Here is an 18,909-nt window from a genome sequence, read left to right as displayed (position 1 = left end):
GTTTAAAACTTTTTCCATCTCAAAATGTGGATTTCAAAACATATTTTCATGTGCGTTTTGAAAACGTATTGTGATACGTTTTGAGCAGAGGACAGTGCTGGGCTATTTGGAAAGCATAAATCTGATGGATATTACATTTCGATAAGCATGTTAGTCAGGGAGATGTGGATCAGGTCAGTACCTATCAAAATTCGCAAAGTTCAAATATCTCAGGCCTCCCTACTATCAATACAAAAGATGCCTTAGCTGAGCAGAATGTTAGTTCTACTGATTTTCTATTCTGCTGCAGTTTCCCATGCCACACTCTGAGCCATTCTAGAGGGGGTACAACCTGGAAAAGTGGGCTTGGTGAAACACAGAGTGCTTCAGGGGAGAACACCGAGCAAGAAACACTGTGCAAGAAGAGCTTCTTTGGATCAAAGGTATACTGCATCTGTGAGTCCTACCTGTAACGGATAACTGCTGGCATGCTTCTGAGCAAGATCCTACTTTTAAAAAGAAAAGAAAGGGGGAATTAATTTTGTCCCACTTACATTTCCCTGTAAACTGCAAGAGACATCAATATGCCACAACGAATTTCAACACTGACTGAAATGTCTTGTTTTAAGATGACAAGCTAGCTGTATGTTTGAGCAGCAGCATCCATAAGCTTTGACTACTTACAGTGTTATCACTCAATTTTTATTTATAAGAGTATTTCTAAAATTCCAACTCATTAAATAATTCCTGCATTGCAGGGGGTTGGACTAGATGATCCTTGGAGTTCCTTGCAATGGTACAATTCTATTGTTCTTAAAAAGTATGATAGTGTACAATGAAATCATTAACATAATAACATTATAAAATCTTTAAAAAATGGAAAAAATAGATCTTTTTAGATATGATCAATCATGCTTCACACGTAGATTACATATTCCATTTGGTACAAAATGTAATGTGGTCCCAAATATCCTGATATGAGGTGCAAAATGTTGCCACCTGCTTGTCACTTAAACTTTCTATAATCTTAGGATATATTTTCTTACCCGAGATGACAGAGAAAACAATTTTGCACATAAACAAAGAAAGCAAAACTATCTTGCGTAATTCAGCCATTTTTTATCAGCTGTTGAGATCAAAGAAGTCAGTGATGGACCAAAGCGCACATCTACACATTTTTTTGGGTTTTCTGAATATTTTCATCTGGCGTTAAAAGAAACGGTAGACAACTCCATAAAAAGAACATGGAAGTACTATACTATAAAGCGAGGAAGACAGAGCTGAGTGTTGTTTTCAAGTTTATTTACATGTAAAGTAAGCATTCTCGGGTTCTGAAGGACTTTCTGAAGACTCATCTTCCATCAAGTCTACAGAGTTCAGAAATCTGAAAATGAAAAAGGTTTTGAAGAAAATAATCAAAACACAGAAGTAAACAAATAAATGGCCTTGCAGATGGAATTTTGTTTAACTCAGATGAAATCTACTTTGTGCTTCTCATTCCATTGCGATGGGACCATGTTCAATAACAGAATTAGAACATGCTGCAATGACTCCCTGAATTCACATGTGAATACAGCCAGATTGTTAGCACTGCTGGACTTGAGTTTTATAAATACAAAGTAGTACTGGCGTGACTGATAAAATGATAGCATCCCCCTAAAAGACAGGGCCTTGAAACACAGCTATTTTTCTGTGGTTCCTTAATGTTGCTTGATTTTTATTCTATGCACGATCATACCACAACAATGACTCTTATGCATATTGATTCATTTGAATAACATGCGTATAGAGTTTAGAACTAACCATCACTCGGAATACTGGGAAACAAAGGCTGACCATTAGTAACATGAAGGGCTTCTCTCATTCCCTACTCTTCTTCCAAATGACAGCTGTCTTGAATTAGGGTTGCCAAAGTCGTTGAGCAATTTAGGGAAATCGTCAAAAGCAACATGGGTTGCCATACGTCCAGATTTCCTGGGACCTTTTTGCGATTTCTGCCTGGACACTGCTTCCGACTGCAGTATTCCAGCTATGTCCAGGAAATTTGGGGCATATGGCACAACCCTATCTTGAATTCTATTTACTTACTTCTTTAAATCGTCAACATCAGCGTGGCCTTCTGGCAGGCTTGTAATCCCACGGCCATACGTAGTACCACCATGAAGATGAAATTGTAGATATGAAACATCAGGCTCATCTTCCGGACTTTGGAATTTTGCATGCAAACTGTACAATCTAATAAAGCTTCCAACCTTGAAATATATAAAACAGTTATTTCAGAAGGCAAAGCAAGACTCGTTGTTTTCATCTATAAAAGAGAGTTAAGGAAGATGATGCCGTGCAACTAGACCGCACTGTGCCAGAGACAACTTTTCTGAACACGTTGTCTCCTTTTTAGCATACAAATTGCTTTCAGAACTTTTTGTTCAAAACCAGCAAGTGAGTAAAATAAAATACCACGAGTTTATATCGCACCACCCTTTAGAAAATAAACTCAGAATAGCTTACAAAAAAGAAACGTAAAATACATTAGCACACCATAAAACAGTTCAAATTACCGTATTTTTCGCCCTATAGGATGCACTTTTTCCCCTCCAAAAATGAAGGGAAAATCTGTGTGCATCCTATGGGGCGAATGCAGGCTTTCGCTGAAGCTTGGAAAGCGAGAGGGGTCGGTGCGCACCAACCCTTCTCGCTCTCCAGGCTTCAAGAAACTATCAGCAAGCCTGGGGAGCCCGCGGGAGTTCCCGCAGGGCTCCCTAGGCTGTGGATAGCAGCCTGCTGCCCAAAGTGCTGGGCGCTCTGAAGCAGAGCGCCCCGCGCTTCAGGCAGATATCCGCAGCCTAGGGAGCCCTGCGGGAGTTCCCGCAAGGCTCCCTAGGCTGCGGATAGCAGCCTGCCGCCCGGAGCGCTGGGCACTCTGAAGCAGAGCGCCCCGCGCTTCGGGAAGACATCCGCAGCCTGCTGCCCGGAGCGCGCTGAAGCAGAGTGCCCCGCGCTTCGGGCAGATATCCTTTTCTCCTCTAAAAACTACGGTAGGTGCGTTTTTAAAAGCTCGGGCTTCCCCCGCGGCTGGGGGGGAAAATATTTTTCCCCCCTTTATTCTCCCCCCCCCAAAAAATTAGGTGCGTCCTATGGGCCGGTGCGTCCTATAGGGCGAAAAATACGGTAGAAAATTGATTTTGCATGTCAAAACCAGGAGCGGGATAAAACAACTCAGTATAAAAACAGGGGTGCAGAATTTTCACCCCACAGTAGACGGTCGGTTAAACAAAATAAAAGCTCACCTAAAACTTAAAGGAGAAAGGACCAACCGAATCTCTATAGTTGTGGATAAGATTCACAGCCAGGGTGCAATAGAAAGGTCCCTGTCTTTTATGTATCAAGCAGCAGTCTGCTAATTTTTCATTCAATTTTCATTCAACTTTCTTCTCTCAAGTCAGCTTCCAACAGTTCCTTTAGGAGCCCATGGTCCTCTAGTTGTTGTTGGACAAGCAAGGCCAATGGTCAGGGATGGTGTCTAGTAAACATTTATTTACTCGAAATTGCATCAATTAACTGGAGATGTTTATTTATTGTTGTGGTGGATTCTTAGTCACCTAAATAAAGGTGAATATCCCCCTTTTAGCACCATGCCAAGGGATCTCTCTCAAAGCTACTGCTGCTTCCTTTAACATCCATTAGATGGTGTTAATGTATCACAGACACTTCCTGCATTTCAGTGAGATCAGAATGCCCTGCCTCGCAGAGATAAAACCACATAAAAATTAGGACGCTTGGATTTTGAGCAACTGGCTTTTTTTACTCCAAAATCCTACTTTATGGACAATTCCTGCGGTAGAACAAAATAAATATCCTTAAAGGGTGATCTTTATAGCTACCGGGCAGGCCTTGAAAATGGAAGTTTGCGGCAATGTTATTAAAGCACATCTTATGGCAGCATAACTCAAAGAGAGAGGTTTGTCTCTATCGAAATCTATGACTCTGAGGCAAAGAACCATGCAATTAGTTCCATGTGTGTAAGGGGATGCAAACTAAATGTAGCATTTTCCCCATGTGGCATGCAAACATCTCTAAAAGCCAGGGGGGTTTCATAAGCAGTTTGGCATAGGTTTCTTTCACTCAATAGGGCAAGGGAAGTCGAAGTCCTACTGGTGCATGGAAAGTGGAGATAATCTCCCTGAAACGTTTGGGCAGGCATAGGCAAACTCCGGCCCTCCAGATTTTTGGGAGTTTGCCTATGCCTGCTTTGGGGCTTTGCAGGATAAGCTGCTGGAGCTGGAGCTCAGCAACATCTGATCATCTTCAGACAACAGGTCTAACGGTCAGGATGGGCACTGTAATTCAACAAAACCGGTGGTGGTAGGGAGCACGATGTTTGCTACCCTGGCAAGGTAATCCTCTGGACCCTAGCCTATAAAACTTCATTCATTCAAAGTATTTATATCGACTCTTCAGCCAGAAAGGCTCCCCAAACAGCTTACACATCAATTTAACTGGTAAGCACCAACTAGTGCAATCTTAAAAAAAGGGGAGAGAAGGGAAGATTAAATCAAGCAAACTTATGTTACCAGGTTCTCATATTAATCAACTGAGGTGGAAACAGACTGCTCACAGTTCTAAAAACAGGCCTGGTTGGGCCCTTGAGAAAAGGCTTGGTTGCTCAGCCCTCCTTTAGGGGTCTGCAGCAGGAGGTTGTTGCTCTTACAGGGTGGGGACTTGGCCTTCTGGAGCCTAACTGGAATCTGCTGGCCTGGCTGCTCTTTACTTTTTTCCAGGAGATGGATAAGTAATTGAAGAGCTTCTTTAATCACATCCAGCACTCCATTTTAATGCCTCCCCATTTTTAAATAGTAGAAGCCCCACAACACGAACTGCTTTTGAAGCTCCACTCAGTTTCGGAAGATACTTGCTGTGCGACATTGAGAATTCACAATTATTAAAGAATAATCGTTCAAACTATAAAACAATAAAATTATATTTTATTTCTAATAGAAATAAATGTTTTGTATGTATCTTTTTTGCTATGTCTTGTTTACATCTAATTAAGCAAAGCTGATGCAATCAGAGTTTTAAAAAAATATGTTCACACAGCCGAGCAAATCAGCAGAGGCTGTAGTCATGTAACAGTATGTGCAATATAAGTATTTTCCGTTGGAGGGCAGCATTGTATACGTCTGGTTTGTAAAGAGCAAATTCTAATCATGAGTCTACATACACCCACCCACACAAAAGCAAGCTAGTTTTATGTTTAAACATCCATATAAAAATTGGGTTGGATGCAAAGACAATAACCACCAGTGCTATTCCGCAAATGCTTGCACAAATGCCAGGCAGAAGAGTTAGCTCAGGTTGTTACTACAGTTACATTAAATGGGATGTCAAACAAAATCTGGCAATGTGGAGTATGCTTGGCAGGATCGCTGCTCCAGCCAGCCAGCCATGTTCTCTTTGACAGAAGCCAAAAAGGGGGAACCCATGCAAGCAAAACAGTTGAAGGACTGAGCACAGTCAGTGGGCATGGAATGGCCGCAGACCGTTGCAGGGTGGGTGAGGAATGGATGCTTTAGTTGAGATTCCTGCCTTTCAGGAAGTTGGCCCAGATGACCGTTCCAACTCTACAATTCTATGAGAATATTGTGCGAGCTCCACATTTAGAACCAGCAGGACACAGCTGAATTCCCATGGAGGTTGTCTGGTGCCTTCTCTCTCATTTTGTACTATGCCATGCCCCATGTTGCATTAGGGCCACATCCCCACTGCAGCTATTTTGTGAGTGCAGCCCACAACATTTTCTGAAAATTCAAAATGGGCTTGCTGGTCCAAAAAGACTGGAGAGGTCTTCCAGATGTAATGGACCACAAATCTAATCACCCTTGACTACTGGCCTTGCTGTTTGGGATGGGACTGGGAAGGTGTTGGCTACAAGCGGCCTTTGCCAATGATACATAAATACTAACATCTGTATACAGCATGAGCATATGCTGAAGCATGCTCTACAAATACTAAAACAAATAAGTATTATTCTGGTGTACAGCGTATCCAGGTGCCATGCAACACAAGGCTGGAAAACATACAAAGCCTGAAATGTAAATATAGTCATCAATACCACTAACCTATTTTCATCAGTAGCAAATAAAAAGCAGCAACATAATTTACCATTCAAGTAGCATGCAATTTAGTGAAATTAAAGTTTTGTATTGCATTCAAGGGAAAAAATATGCAGTGTTTTAAGACAAACTGCTGTTGGCAGGAACACAGAGATATAAATTTCACACTGTGCTGTTATTAAGTGAAACATAATGTACTTCCACCACCCAGTTTTCCAATGTTTTCTGCTACTTATGTGCCTTCACACTGAGCACCAAGTTTTCAAATATGTATAATTTAAAAATAAAATTAAACATGTCATTTTCATACAGACGTCGCTATTGTCTTTGTGGCAGCAAGAAAGCACAAAGCAGATTTATACGTTAAACCACCACTTCCAAACTCCAGCTGTTACTGCAAAAATGAACATGATGCTATTGAATAGAGTCACCTGCCATTTGACCAACAATTTACACAGCAACTCAATCCTGAAGAAATTTCAAATGCAGAAAAGAGGTTAAAAACCACCCCTATGGCTGTGGCCCTTGTTCAGGAAAACAGTTTAACATGCATATTCCAGTTTGGAAAAACAACACAAAAGTATGACGGAGGCTTGCTACCATGCAAGAACCACGTCCCGTTCCCAGAAGAAGCAGAAAAGGCTGGAGGGAGCAGAAACACTGCCTCCTGCTAAATGAAGCAATAAGTAGAGCAAGACATCTAGCATAAGCGAGTGGCATAGCTCACTGGTGCTGATGCACACATCCTGTACTGAACATTAGATTCTGGCACTGGAAAGGGAAGTAAAGTAAGACCTTGGTTCTTGAACTTAATCTGTTCCGGACGTCCATTCGACTCCCGAAACCGTTCAAAAATGAAGGTGCGGCTTCCAATTGGCTGCAGGAGCTTCCTGCACTCAAGTGGAAGCTGCGTCGGATGTTCGGCTTCTGAAAAACGTTTGCAAACCAGAACACTTACTTCCGGGTTTGAGGCATTCGGCAACTAAGCCGTTCAAGAACCAAGGTATTACTGTACTGAGCTTGGCAGCTGCAAATGTTTGCTATCTTTATGCCTGCCTGCCCCACTATGAAAATTCTAGTGCTGCTTTTACAAAAAGGTTTAAAAACCTAAATGGCACAAATTTAAAGAAAGAAATACAAGATAAAGCTGTTTTAGATTTTAAACAAACTCAAGAACAGGGCTGAAACGCTGCAGTAACATCTAGGCCGTGTTTGAATTTTGGTCATTTAAAGTTTATGATTTTTCTATTTCCTTCTGAGGAAACTAAATAGTTCAGTGAAACAAGGTTTGTAGCCGGCATCCCGTTAAGGTTTTGTTCTATTTTAGGTTTTTCTAATTTTTTCCCTTAAGCTTTTTGATTTTTATTACTTAGTTGATTTCCACAAGATAATATTTCTAGTTGATTACTTCTCGTTTCAGGGATTTTCACGGTATTTCATTTGTTTTGTGCAATTTCTCAGTTCCGTGACTGTCTTTTTTCTATTGATTATTATTCGCCTGCCCCACTATGGCTTGAGCCCTGTTCCCTAACAGTGACATTGTGTCGGGGCCCTGAGGAGTTGCAGACAAATGAAAAAGGCAGCGATGCAGCCCTCTAGCTCTTTTCAGTAACGGGCTCTAAAGTTCTTGCCCAGTAACCCTAATGGGGGTGATGCAGTTGCCAAGATGATGCCAGGGGATTTTTTTTGGCAAGGTGGCACTGCCAGAGCCAGTGGCGTAGCGTGGGTTGTCAGCACCCGGGGCAAGGCAAGTAATTTGCGCCCCCTAACCCGTGGATTTGCGCCTCCTAACCCTAACCCCCAGATGTTGCGCCCGGTGCGGCCGGCCCCCCCTGCACCCCCCACGCTACGCCACTGGCCAGAGCCTACTGGGGCAGCTTGCCTAAGGCCCTGGGAGAAGAGAGGACAGTGAATTGGCCATATTTCTACTGTTATTTGTAGCACAATACTACTTTTAATGTCATTTTTTTTATATATAAATTGCTTCCTGGTCACTGACCGTATTAAAGATATTTGAAATTTGAGGACAGAGAAAGGAAGCAAATGGCTTTTCTTTGGGCTGTATAATTTCTATCCCTTCCAGCGTTCTCTGTCCATGTTTGGAATTATTACTGTTGCTGTTGTTGTCGTTGTTATAGTAGTAGTAGTAGTAGTAGTAGTAGTAGTAGTAGTAATAATAATAATAATAATAATAATAATAATAATAAATAATAGAATTTATATACCGCCCTATACCTGGAGGTCTCGGGGAATTCTTAATACAGAGCTCTGACATGTATAATGAGAAGCATCTTACCATTAAGCTGCAAGGATAGTCTGTACATAGGAAGTATTTATATGGAATAACCATATGGGGGGGCATTCAAATATTGATAAAAGACTTCTCTGACTCATCAACTGCATTGAGGGGACCTCATGCAAGTCAGACTGGGCCTCTAAGGCGCCGTCTCACAGGCAATTCTAACTAACAGAGGTGTCAAACAAGGATGTATACTGGCACCCTTCCAATTTAATTACTATACAAATAATCCTTGATATGGCATCCCCTCCTTTTTTGCCCCCACCCTTGGGAATCGTAAAGTGCCAAATCTGCTCTAGGCTGACGACTTAAGTTTTGTTATCTTAGAACAAAATCAGATTTTAAAGGATGTTGGTTAAATTTGGACAGTTGAGCATCTACTAAAAATTAACGATAAAACCAAGGTCACTGTATTTGGCAAGAGGACTACCAAGTCCAGGTGAACTCTAGACGGTCACACCCTAGAACAAGTACCCAGATTTAAATATCTAGGATTACTTATTGATGGGAAGTCATCATGGAAACCCCATCTGGAAGCAATTAAGCTAATATCTGGCCATTCTACTGGGCAGTTATATAGGTCCTTCCATTCAAATGGCAGGCAGCTAATCAACCCAGCTATTAAGAGCTTTGTCTCTAAAATCATGGCCCAAATGCTCTACGGGGCTGAGATATGGGGAACTGGTGTTAAATCTGAAATAGAGATCCCACAAAATAAATTTATGAGGCAGATTTGGGGGCTTTCCTGTGGGACACCAGCAGCCCACCTCAGAGCCAAGTTGGGCCTCCTCTCTCTTGCAGCCAGAATTGATCTAGCCTGTTCGACATTCTGGCGCAGGCTAAATGCCTTCGAGGAGTATACTAAGCTCTGCAGGTTAGAGCAACTAAGGACAGGCGGCTGAGCACAAAATTGCCAAGATACACTTCAGCAACGTTAGTTAAAACTGTTCTCCTTCCTTGAAAATTATCAATATTGCAAAGCCACTTAAGAAATGGTGGACTGCACATTCAAGCAGTTATTAATGGCAGTTTTAATGAGCAATAGGCTTTTAAAGAGCATAAAAATATTGCTTATAATGGGGACTACAAATTAAACTATGTTTTATCTCATTTACAAGAAATAATTTAAAGTCACAGAAGACATTTCGCATATGTTCACAACTGCATGATACCACAATATCTGGAATAAAGCTGCTTAATTAGGAGACCACTTATATGTGGCATATTAAAGCAATTAGTCTTTTGTGGGTGGGGGGTGGGTTAGAAGGTTTGACTTACTAGGAGGATTAAACAAGATAAAAGTACACAATTTAAATAAATATAGAGCTGGGTAGCTAGCTTCTGGTAAGATCACACACATAACGTAAAGCACTGCTGAGGACTTACCTTCAGTGATTTTGCCAACTGCACATGATTATCGTAAACGACAACATCCACTATCAGGTTTCTTAGTCGATGAATGAGAATACTGTCACCTTCAAGGTCATCTTCTGTAACAACCACCTTCCAATACGAAAAGGGACATTTTGTGCCATCCCATACCTGGTATGAAACAAAATTCATTCTCCTTTTAAAACTGGAACGTTTGTGTTATTTCTTTTTTGTTTTGTTTATCTGTTTCCTTTGTTTGGTTATTGAAAATTAATAAAAAGAATTTAAAAAAAAACTGGAACTTTTTTATTTTCCCAGATTAAGGCTGCAATTCTAAGAACATTTGTTTTAAAAGGGTTGACCAAAGCCAACTGAGTTCACTTTGAACTAACTGTGCTTAGAATCACAAAATTGTGGAGAAGTAGGTTTTATTGGCCCTTCTGATCTCACTATCTTTTGTGAAGGTCATGAGGAGCTTTGAGATTCTGGCTTCACCAGATCTCACCCCAACTCACTGCGCTGAGGGTTGAAACAGTGTTGGCAACAGGGTGGAATCAGAGAAGGCTGCTGGCGTGTCTAGCAGAGATCTAAAAATGCTAGTGCAAGACTGGCCCCAAAGGATACATCTTGCACTTTCCTGGCTTTTCTGGACCAAGATTACACAAAGACTTGGCTGACTAATTGATCATTTTTCTTTAGTTTGAAAGTGAAATATAAATGGTTTTAAATAATGAATGAATCACCTATTCAAGTAGCATTTCTCAAAATGTGATAAGCTCCTAAAATATTAATATTCCTGGGAAACCCAGCCAGATGAGTGGAGTATAAATAAAATAACAACAACAAAAATAATTGCTAGTATTGCTATTGTAACATTCCTCATACAATAAATACATTTTTTGGGAAGACTGGCTTTATGTAATCCCCTTACAACTATCTGGATCTTCTGAGTCATAAAGTCATGAAGACCAACAATCCAAATAATGGACATCATCTGGTTATGATACCACACTTGATCTTAGCCAAAAGGCAAAGAACAGTGTCATGATGTGAACATTCTGCCCAATCAAAAAGATGCATGTATGTGCTATCTGTGAACACAGACCTTAAGTGCTCCCTTCCATGCATGTGTGGGAAATCTCCCTATTTTCAACTTCTGACTGAAGGCCCTTGTGTGGTTCCTGGGGGTCTTATTTCTAGGTTACAAGATGATTGTACAGGAAAGAACTTTGGTGGCGAGAACTTCCAGTGAACACATGGAAGGAAACACTTGGCCCTTAGGATCTCACCTTGAAAATGAAGCCAAAAAGATAACTAGAACATGCATAATATATACACAGAAAGGACCTGCAAAATATTTTTTCAACCATATTTTTTTATCTTGCTAGTGATAATTCCAGTTTTTAATAAGTTGCATTTTCAAAGGGAAGGGAAGGTCATCTCTTACCTAAGCATTACAATATTTCAATTTACCAGTTCAAACAAAGTGTGATAGGACTATCCAGCACTGTGATGTGACCAGACACAAGGAAAAATAAGCTTTTAATCACATTACCTTCAGTGTGTTTGTGAAGTAAAAATTAACTAATCGGGTTTCATGGGTTTCTCTGTTCCCCTGCCTCCAAAATTATTACCTCTTTTAGATAACTGTATTTATCTTCTGCTGTTTGTTCCTACAAATTTATTTACTTTTAAAAGTACATAAACCCCAGCAGTTAATAAATCCCTGGTTGCATCTTGTTTGATTTCCCCCCTTATTCATTGGAATGGTCATTTGTGAATTTCAGAATAAAAATATCCATTGACACAATGGATATAATACCCTAATAATCTAATCAATAGTAATCATTCAGCAAAGCAAAATTTCGGCCTCCCCTCCTCTGTACTTTACAACTTTTGGTTTGAAGAGCCAAGCACTGGATTCCTTTTTTAATTTATCTTTTACAGTGGTACCTCTGGTTGCGGACATGATCCATTCTGGGGTGCCATTTGCACCCTGAAAAGTTCGCAACCAGAGCAGTGCTTCAGCGCACGTGCAAAGTGCGATAGAGTGCTTTTGCACATGCACAAACCACACAGAACGCTTCTGCGCATGTGTGAACCACGCAGAATGCTTCTGCGCGTGAGGCAAAACCTGGAAGTAAACATTTCCGGGTTTGCCGTGTTCTTAACCCGAAAAAATGCAACATGAAGCGTTTGTGAGGAGAGGTATGACTGTACTGAAATTTTCAAATGTATGCCCAAATAATGAGGCTATCACCACTGAAAATGCTGGAATTTCTGCATGTGTCAGGTTAATGTTCCAAAACACAGAAACAGAGCACTGAATGTGGTCAGTCACCCACAGTGCAACATGCATCTGATGTTTTGTGGCATCTCATGGGAAAACTACATGTTACACCAGTCACATGGCCTTCAAGTGCAATTTTAATTGCATGATCCAGTCTGCACTGGAAGACAAAGGGTTATTCCTATGTACCTCTCCTTACACCAGGGTTTCAATTTGGATCAATGCTTGCCCGCCCTACAAACGATTTGAAGAAAGGTGGTGGATGGGAGAACGAATTGTTCTGCTCAAATACTTCACACATTAAGCTAAAGGAGAGCGATAGCTCAGTGGCAGAGCACATGTGTTCCCTGCAGAAGATCTTAGGTTCAATTCCTACCATCTCCTTATAGCACCAGGTAGGAGTCCTTACTGAAAACTGCCAGTCAGTGAAAACAAATACTACGGCTTCTTATATTCGTGTAAAGCATGGCTGGCTGAACCATTCCTCTTAGGGTAGGGTTTGGGGAACCTTTTCTCAGTCCAAGGGTTGGATGAGAATCTGGCCATCCTCCTCCAGCTATTTTTGACAGGTGGTTAGGGGCTGCCCGCTTGTCCATCATTTGATGTCATTAGGCTGTCAGGCGATACCTTCAAAAGGGGCTTGCTGTCAAAGCCAATCAGATGACTTGCACCAAAGCAAGGTCCTCTGAAGTTATCTGTCTGCAGGTGAGGTTTGGATTCCTGGCCAAATTAGGCCTACAAGACAGAGGTTCACCACCATTTTCTTAGGGGCCAAGAATACACTCTCTAGAGGTCAGCTGAATCTCCATGCTCTTTCCCTTATTCCCTCTGCTCCTTGCCAAACATTCCCAGGACAGTTCGAAGGCATGAACTTGAAAGTTAAATGTGCAAAAACCACCAGATACATATAAATTTCCCATACTGATCTAATGACAGAGTTCCAATGTCAAGATTCAAATATAGCAGCTCTAGGAGTAGAAAGTATTGTTTGGTTCTTGGCAGTGCTGCTAAGAAGGGAGAAAACTTACTGTGCATTAGTTATAACGTACTACCTTTATACTAACACGAAAGAGCTTTTGAATTAACACATTTTTGGGGGAGCGGGGAAATCAGCGAACCTTGAGAAGGTAGGAAGATCCGTCGAGTTTTGCTTTTCCTACAAGCTGGCAAGTGAGATCAAAATACATAGGCGGCTGGATGCCAGACAATTTTGCTGCGACTGCAGAGTTTAAAAGATTAGATGCCACCCAAATGCGCAAGTCTTCTATTGTTTTTCTGTCTTCATCTGTAAATGTGAATAATTTGCTGGACGTTCGAGGAACCACTGATGTTCCTACAGTGCCATCAAAGGTAAGTGCTGCAAATCCACTGCTGCTAATCCCTTGCAACTGCCCGCTGAACTCTTTGATCTAGGCAACAAGAACAAAAAGGCAACGCCGTAAGGAAAAATAAAAGTGTACTGCTTTTAGAACTCAGTGGGGGGAAAGCCAATATGTAGGATGATTATCACATGCGTTTGAACTAATTATCGCAAATTACAAGATGAAAGACATGTACCAGCTTAGAAAGCAATGAACACCAGTCCATCCATCTTTGAACACATTGTTTTGTAACAGGCATGTATTTGAAAAGCCTGACTCTCAACTTTCAAGATATGAGATCGGCAAAGCGCTCCGCTGCCCAACATTCTTGGGGTGCACCAAGTGGAATCCAACCCATGCAAACCGGAGGTTAGTCCCAAACGGGTGGGGGCATAGGTGCCGCTGTGGTCTAAACCACTGAGCCTCTTGGGCTTGCAGATCAGAAGGTCGGCGGTTTGAATTCCCGTGACGGAGTGAGCTCCCATTGCTCTGCCCCAGCTCCTGCTAACCTAGCAGTTCGAAAGCACACCAGTGCAAGTAGAGAAATAGGTACCACTGTGGAGGAAAGGTAAACGGCGTTTCCATGCACTTTGGCTTACGTCACGGTGTCCCATTGTGCCAGAAGTGGTTTAGTCATGGTTTGGCCACATGACCCGGAAAGCTGTCTGTGGACAAACACCAGCTCCCTCGGCTTGAAAGTGAGATGAGCGCTGCAACCCCATAGTTGCCTTTGACTGGGTTTAGAATTTCAGAAGTCCTTTACTTTTTTACTTAGTCCCAACCTTAATTTGAATGTATGTGACTCTAATGAAAACACTGCTAACTTATTTGGTGTGAACTCGTTGCAGTTTATTCAAGCTTCAAATGCATGGTAAGGAGTATTTTATGAAGGTCATTTGCTGGATAGTACAGAATGGTTGGGTGAGCAAATGTGTGTCAATTACTAAGGGTGCCCAAGCTTCAGAAGGCCGATATTACTGACTCATACATGACCACTCTAATAAACAAATGATCAGAATATTTTAATTTTTCAAAAAAAGTATCAAAGATGATATTCAAAGAAACATAGCAGTTTTAAAATTAATTAACTCCTAGGTAAAGTAAACTAGGTAAACTCTCTCCCTTACTCCCAATCTCTGACATAGTTAAAGAAAGAAAACAAAAAAGCAGCTTCTCTAACAAATATTGTGAAGCTGTGATAAATGGGTAGCTTCTGATTCTTCAGCTGACTTCAGCAATATATTCTATTACCGCTCAGGAGTGTATACTGACCAAGAAAAAGCAAAGTCTTGTTTCATCAACTTTATGTATTTATTTGCGACAATAAGATTTGAAATAAATTGCCCCCTTTTGCTGCCTCCTGGTTCGAACTGACTCTCTAGACACGTGTGTAGAGCTACATCTCTTCTCCTCTCAAGACGCTTGTCAAAACCCACTCAGAGTTTGCACAATTCCCTTACTGTATTCTTTTCCCCCTGCCCTCCCTTCCCAAAGGAGCCCAGTGCCCTACTGAAATTAATAAGCATGACAGGGGAAGGCCATAGGTTAGTAAAAGAGCAGCTGCCTTGCATGTAGACGGTCCCAATTTATTTTTTCTTTATTAAATTTGTATACTGCCCTTCATCCATAGTTCTCAGGGCGGTTCACAGCATAGAAATGCAATATAAAAAACAGAAAAAGCATAATAAAAACAAGAACAAGACAAAACAATACCCCTCCAACACATTTAAGAGGGTAGTGGATGTTAAGTTTTTGCCTGGCACCTAAAGATGTATAATGAAAGTGCCAGCCAAATTTCAGGGAGAGCATTCCACAAACGAGGGGCCACTGCAGAAAAGGCCAGTTCTTTGTTGCCATTTACAGGATCTCCTGTGGAGGAGGCACATGAAGAAGGGCCTCAGAGAATGATTGCAAGGTCCAGATCAGTTCCTATGGAGAGGAGTGGTCCTTGAGGTATTGCAGTTCTGAGCCATCTAAGGCTTCACAGGTCAGAACTAGCACTTTGAATTGGGCTCGGGAACTAATTAACAGCCAGTGCAGTTGAGCCAGGAGCATTGTATACCGTCTTGCCCTGGTGAGCAATGTCGTTGCTGAATTCTGCACTGGCTGAGGTTTCCGAACTGTCTTCAGAGGCAGCCCTACGTATAATGCACTGCAGTAATCTAACCTAGCGGTTGGGACATAGGTGGCGCTGTGGGTTAAACCACAGAGCCTAGGACTTGCCAATCAGAAGGTTGGCGGTTCAAATCGCCACAACGGGGTGAGCTCCCGTTGCTCGGTCCCTGCTCCTGCCAGCCTAACAGTTCGAAAGCACGTCAAGGTGCAAGTAGATAAATAGGTACCGCTCTAGTGGGAAGGTAAATGGCGTTTCCCTGCGCTGCTCTGGTTCGCCAGAAGCGGTTTAGTTATGCTGGCCACATGACCCGGAAGCTGTACGCGCAACCCCAGAGTCGGTCACGACTGGACCTAATGGTCAGGGGTCCCTTTACCTTTCCCCTGGCGGTTACTGCGGCACAGATGGCAGACAATCCCTGGCATCTTCAGCTTGGGCTGGGAGAGACCTCTGTCTGAAACTTTGGAGAGCTACTGGTAGTCAGAGCAAGATGGACCAACACTGAGCAAGATGGACCAATGTTCACACTGGCAACCCCTAACCTAATAAGCTCTTGTCCCCGAACCTCCCCTCCCTCCCACACACATTGCACATAAGAAATCAGTGCAGCAAATTTGCAGTGGCAAAATACTAACTCATGTATCAAGGTAAAGCAACCTGGAGCAGAACTAAACCCGTAAGGTAAAATTTACTTCTGGGGTATAATAGACGCCCTGCAGTGCTTTGTGATTTATTTGTTTTTGGTACAGGCCAGAGCGTTTGTTTGTTTGTTTGTTTGTTTGTTTTGATATAGTAGCAGCAAAAAACCACAAAAAACCCCACAAAACTACTGTGGTGCTTTTAAAGTGGAATATCCACACACAAACACTAAAACTTAATTTATTACACAGGTGAAAATGCTAAGTTATATTTTGAGAAGTTGATGGGGCCAGAACAGAACCCTGTTAGCTTTGAAAGAGAAATAATTATAGGTTCAGAGAGCACGGTTTCCCTAAGGCTAGCAAGGTCAGAGCTGAGGCAATATTTTAACCAAGGGCTTTGCAGCTTGCAATTTTCGCTGCTAAAGGATACCACCTTAATTACATGTGCCTTATGAACGTAACATAAAGAAACATAGCTCAGGGATTTGCATGCAAAAGGTCCCAGCTCCAGGTAGGGTTGGAAGAGACTTTGGTTTGAGACCATGGGAAACTGTAGACCCTATTGAGCAAGCTGGGTCAATGGTCTACCAATCTATGGTGCTACTGTTAAGCATTTTACAGAATTTACTGACACGAAGGGACAACTCATGCAGTCAAACCCACAACCAAGCCATCACAGCTAATACAGTTGTAGCTTGGTTGCCAAACGCCTTGGAAGTCATACGTTTTAGCTCCCGAATGACAAAAAACCGGAAGGGAGTGTTCTAGTTTTCGAACTATTTTTGGGAGGCCGAACATCTGGCATGGCTTCTGCAGCCAATCAGAAGCTGCGTCTTGGTTTCTGAACAGTTCTGGAAGTCGAACGGACTCCAAGAACGCATTCTGTTCAAGAACCAAGGTACGACTGTATAGACTTTTAAAAAAAACAAAAACAAGACATTCAGAAATATATGTACTAAAGACAAAGTAAACCTTTTATTTTTCATTGCAAGAAGAATGTTCTGAATCCCAGAAAATGAAACTTTCTCAATAGATTGGGATTAACATATTTAAAGCTATACATTTAAAAACATACTAAATAACACTCCAATCTAGGTACTTTTAAAAATGGAATGTTTGGCTCTAATTGCGATTTACGATCATGTGTGATAATGGGATAAGAAGAAATTCTATTACAGAAAAAAAGATTTTGCCTTGGAAGCACATTAATTAACTGAAATAATGGGCAGATATTTTACGTGTAACTTTCAGGCACTGAAAAGAAGGAAAATTATAATTTACTTAGGCAGCTTAAAACTATAATATTTAAGTAGCTTAATTAAACTTTTACTATTCTAAATTTGGCTGCCAGTTGAACCCTGACCGCAGCTAAATTGTACTCTCAGATAAATGGCTGCAAGATACATAACCAGATACCACTGCCTTGAAGTGACCAAAGCTACACATTTAGAAACACAGCAGGAAAGCTGGCAAATATTTTTCTGCTTTCCACATGCTCTTATTCAAACAATTGTGGTTGAGCTAATGGGTGGAACTCAATTTATTGTAAATGTTTTGCTTCTCTTATAAAGAACACACAATATGTGAACTGTAACGGAACAGAAAAATGAAGTGTAGCACCCTGCTTTAAAAGTGTTCAACATTTGTTGCCATTTAAAAGCAACAAAACAAAGTTGCGTTTTCTTTCATTGTGCCTTAAATTCTGGGTTATATCCAATGTTATGGGAATGGAAGGGTTAGGGTTGGTGCAATGTTTCTTTTCCTGCCCCACTTCCCTCCAAGTCTTTTTCTTTTTCTAAAGTGGATTTTTTATTATTATTATGAAATACTTTATTTTAGAATGATGAGCAAAGGGATTTCTGAAACTGCATACATACACTTATGCGCCATTGGCTTGTGCATCGGGAAATAAATTAATGGATAGGAATTCATACCAGGAAATGGCGGGAGTGCTGGAGTCCTTGTGGTTCACGAGAAGACCCACCCCAGAGCCTGAAGAGGGCACTAGTGAAGGTGAAAGAAGCCCCAAACTGGAAGCCCCTGAGGTGCAGTGTAGCTTTGTTTAGGCTGCTCAGCTTCCCCGCCTAACAGCTGGCGCATGGGGTAGCACAGCAGCTGCCACAGCCACTTTCCTACACATCCTCCAGCCAGCCCTAGAACTTCAACTCTAGCTATTTTGGTCTGGATTAGAGAGAGAGCAGGAGAGAGAGTTGGAGGGCAGGAAAAATGGGTGTTTACAGGCTTTTTAGAGGGTGCTCCCCACTTATGCGATTGTCGCTTATGTGCACAGGGGCCTGGAAAGAAACCATGGCATAAGTGGGGACTTAAGACTCTGCAATTTATCAGCTCATTATAATTCCTCTATTATAACGCTACACACAGTACAACTCTAAATTGCGAAAGCAAGATGTACCTCTACCACTTGGGAGGGCATTGTCACAAGAGAAGGAAGAAGGGTTCAATGCCTTCCTTGCTTGTGGCTTTCCTCTCATTGGCATATTTGGAGTATCTGTTTCCGAACCTAAAGGACTGGGAGATTATACAGACCAGCCTAATTTTGCTGCCATCCAATTCAAACTGTCGCAAATCTGTTGGATTCAAGATTCCAAGGCAGAAAGGCAACTGATGGTAGCACTGCTTCTGCATTTGACCGGATTACAAAACAAACAGGATACTCAGGGCTTGATGTTGGGAAGGTACCTTCAAATACAGAATATATTTGGGTATCTGGCCAAGGAATACAGA

General features: G+C 41.7%; 1 protein-coding gene across 8 annotated transcripts in view; it reads right to left on the bottom strand.

Moving 5' to 3' along the window:
- Window positions 1-18,909, bottom strand: part of POT1 (protection of telomeres 1) — a 68,378-nt gene that overhangs the window by 15,170 nt on the left and 34,299 nt on the right. For all 8 annotated transcript variants that reach the window (XR_008332363.1, XM_053404745.1, XM_053404746.1 and 5 more), the window contains 5 exons: window positions 13,168-13,458; window positions 9,775-9,930; window positions 2,068-2,231; window positions 1,287-1,363; window positions 447-488 (listed from right to left, as the gene is read on the bottom strand). Coding sequence is in view for 7 of the 8 variants with exons in the window: in XM_053404745.1 (XP_053260720.1) it covers window positions 447-488; window positions 1,287-1,363; window positions 2,068-2,231; window positions 9,775-9,930; window positions 13,168-13,458 (730 nt within the window). In the remaining variant the exon portion in view is untranslated. The remainder of the gene's footprint in view (window positions 1-446; window positions 489-1,286; window positions 1,364-2,067; window positions 2,232-9,774; window positions 9,931-13,167; window positions 13,459-18,909) is intronic.

The sequence above is a fragment of the Podarcis raffonei genome, chromosome 10 (assembly GCF_027172205.1).
Source record: "Podarcis raffonei isolate rPodRaf1 chromosome 10, rPodRaf1.pri, whole genome shotgun sequence".
Taxonomy (NCBI): domain Eukaryota; kingdom Metazoa; phylum Chordata; class Lepidosauria; order Squamata; family Lacertidae; genus Podarcis; species Podarcis raffonei.
This window is presented reverse-complemented; position numbering and strand designations above follow the sequence as displayed.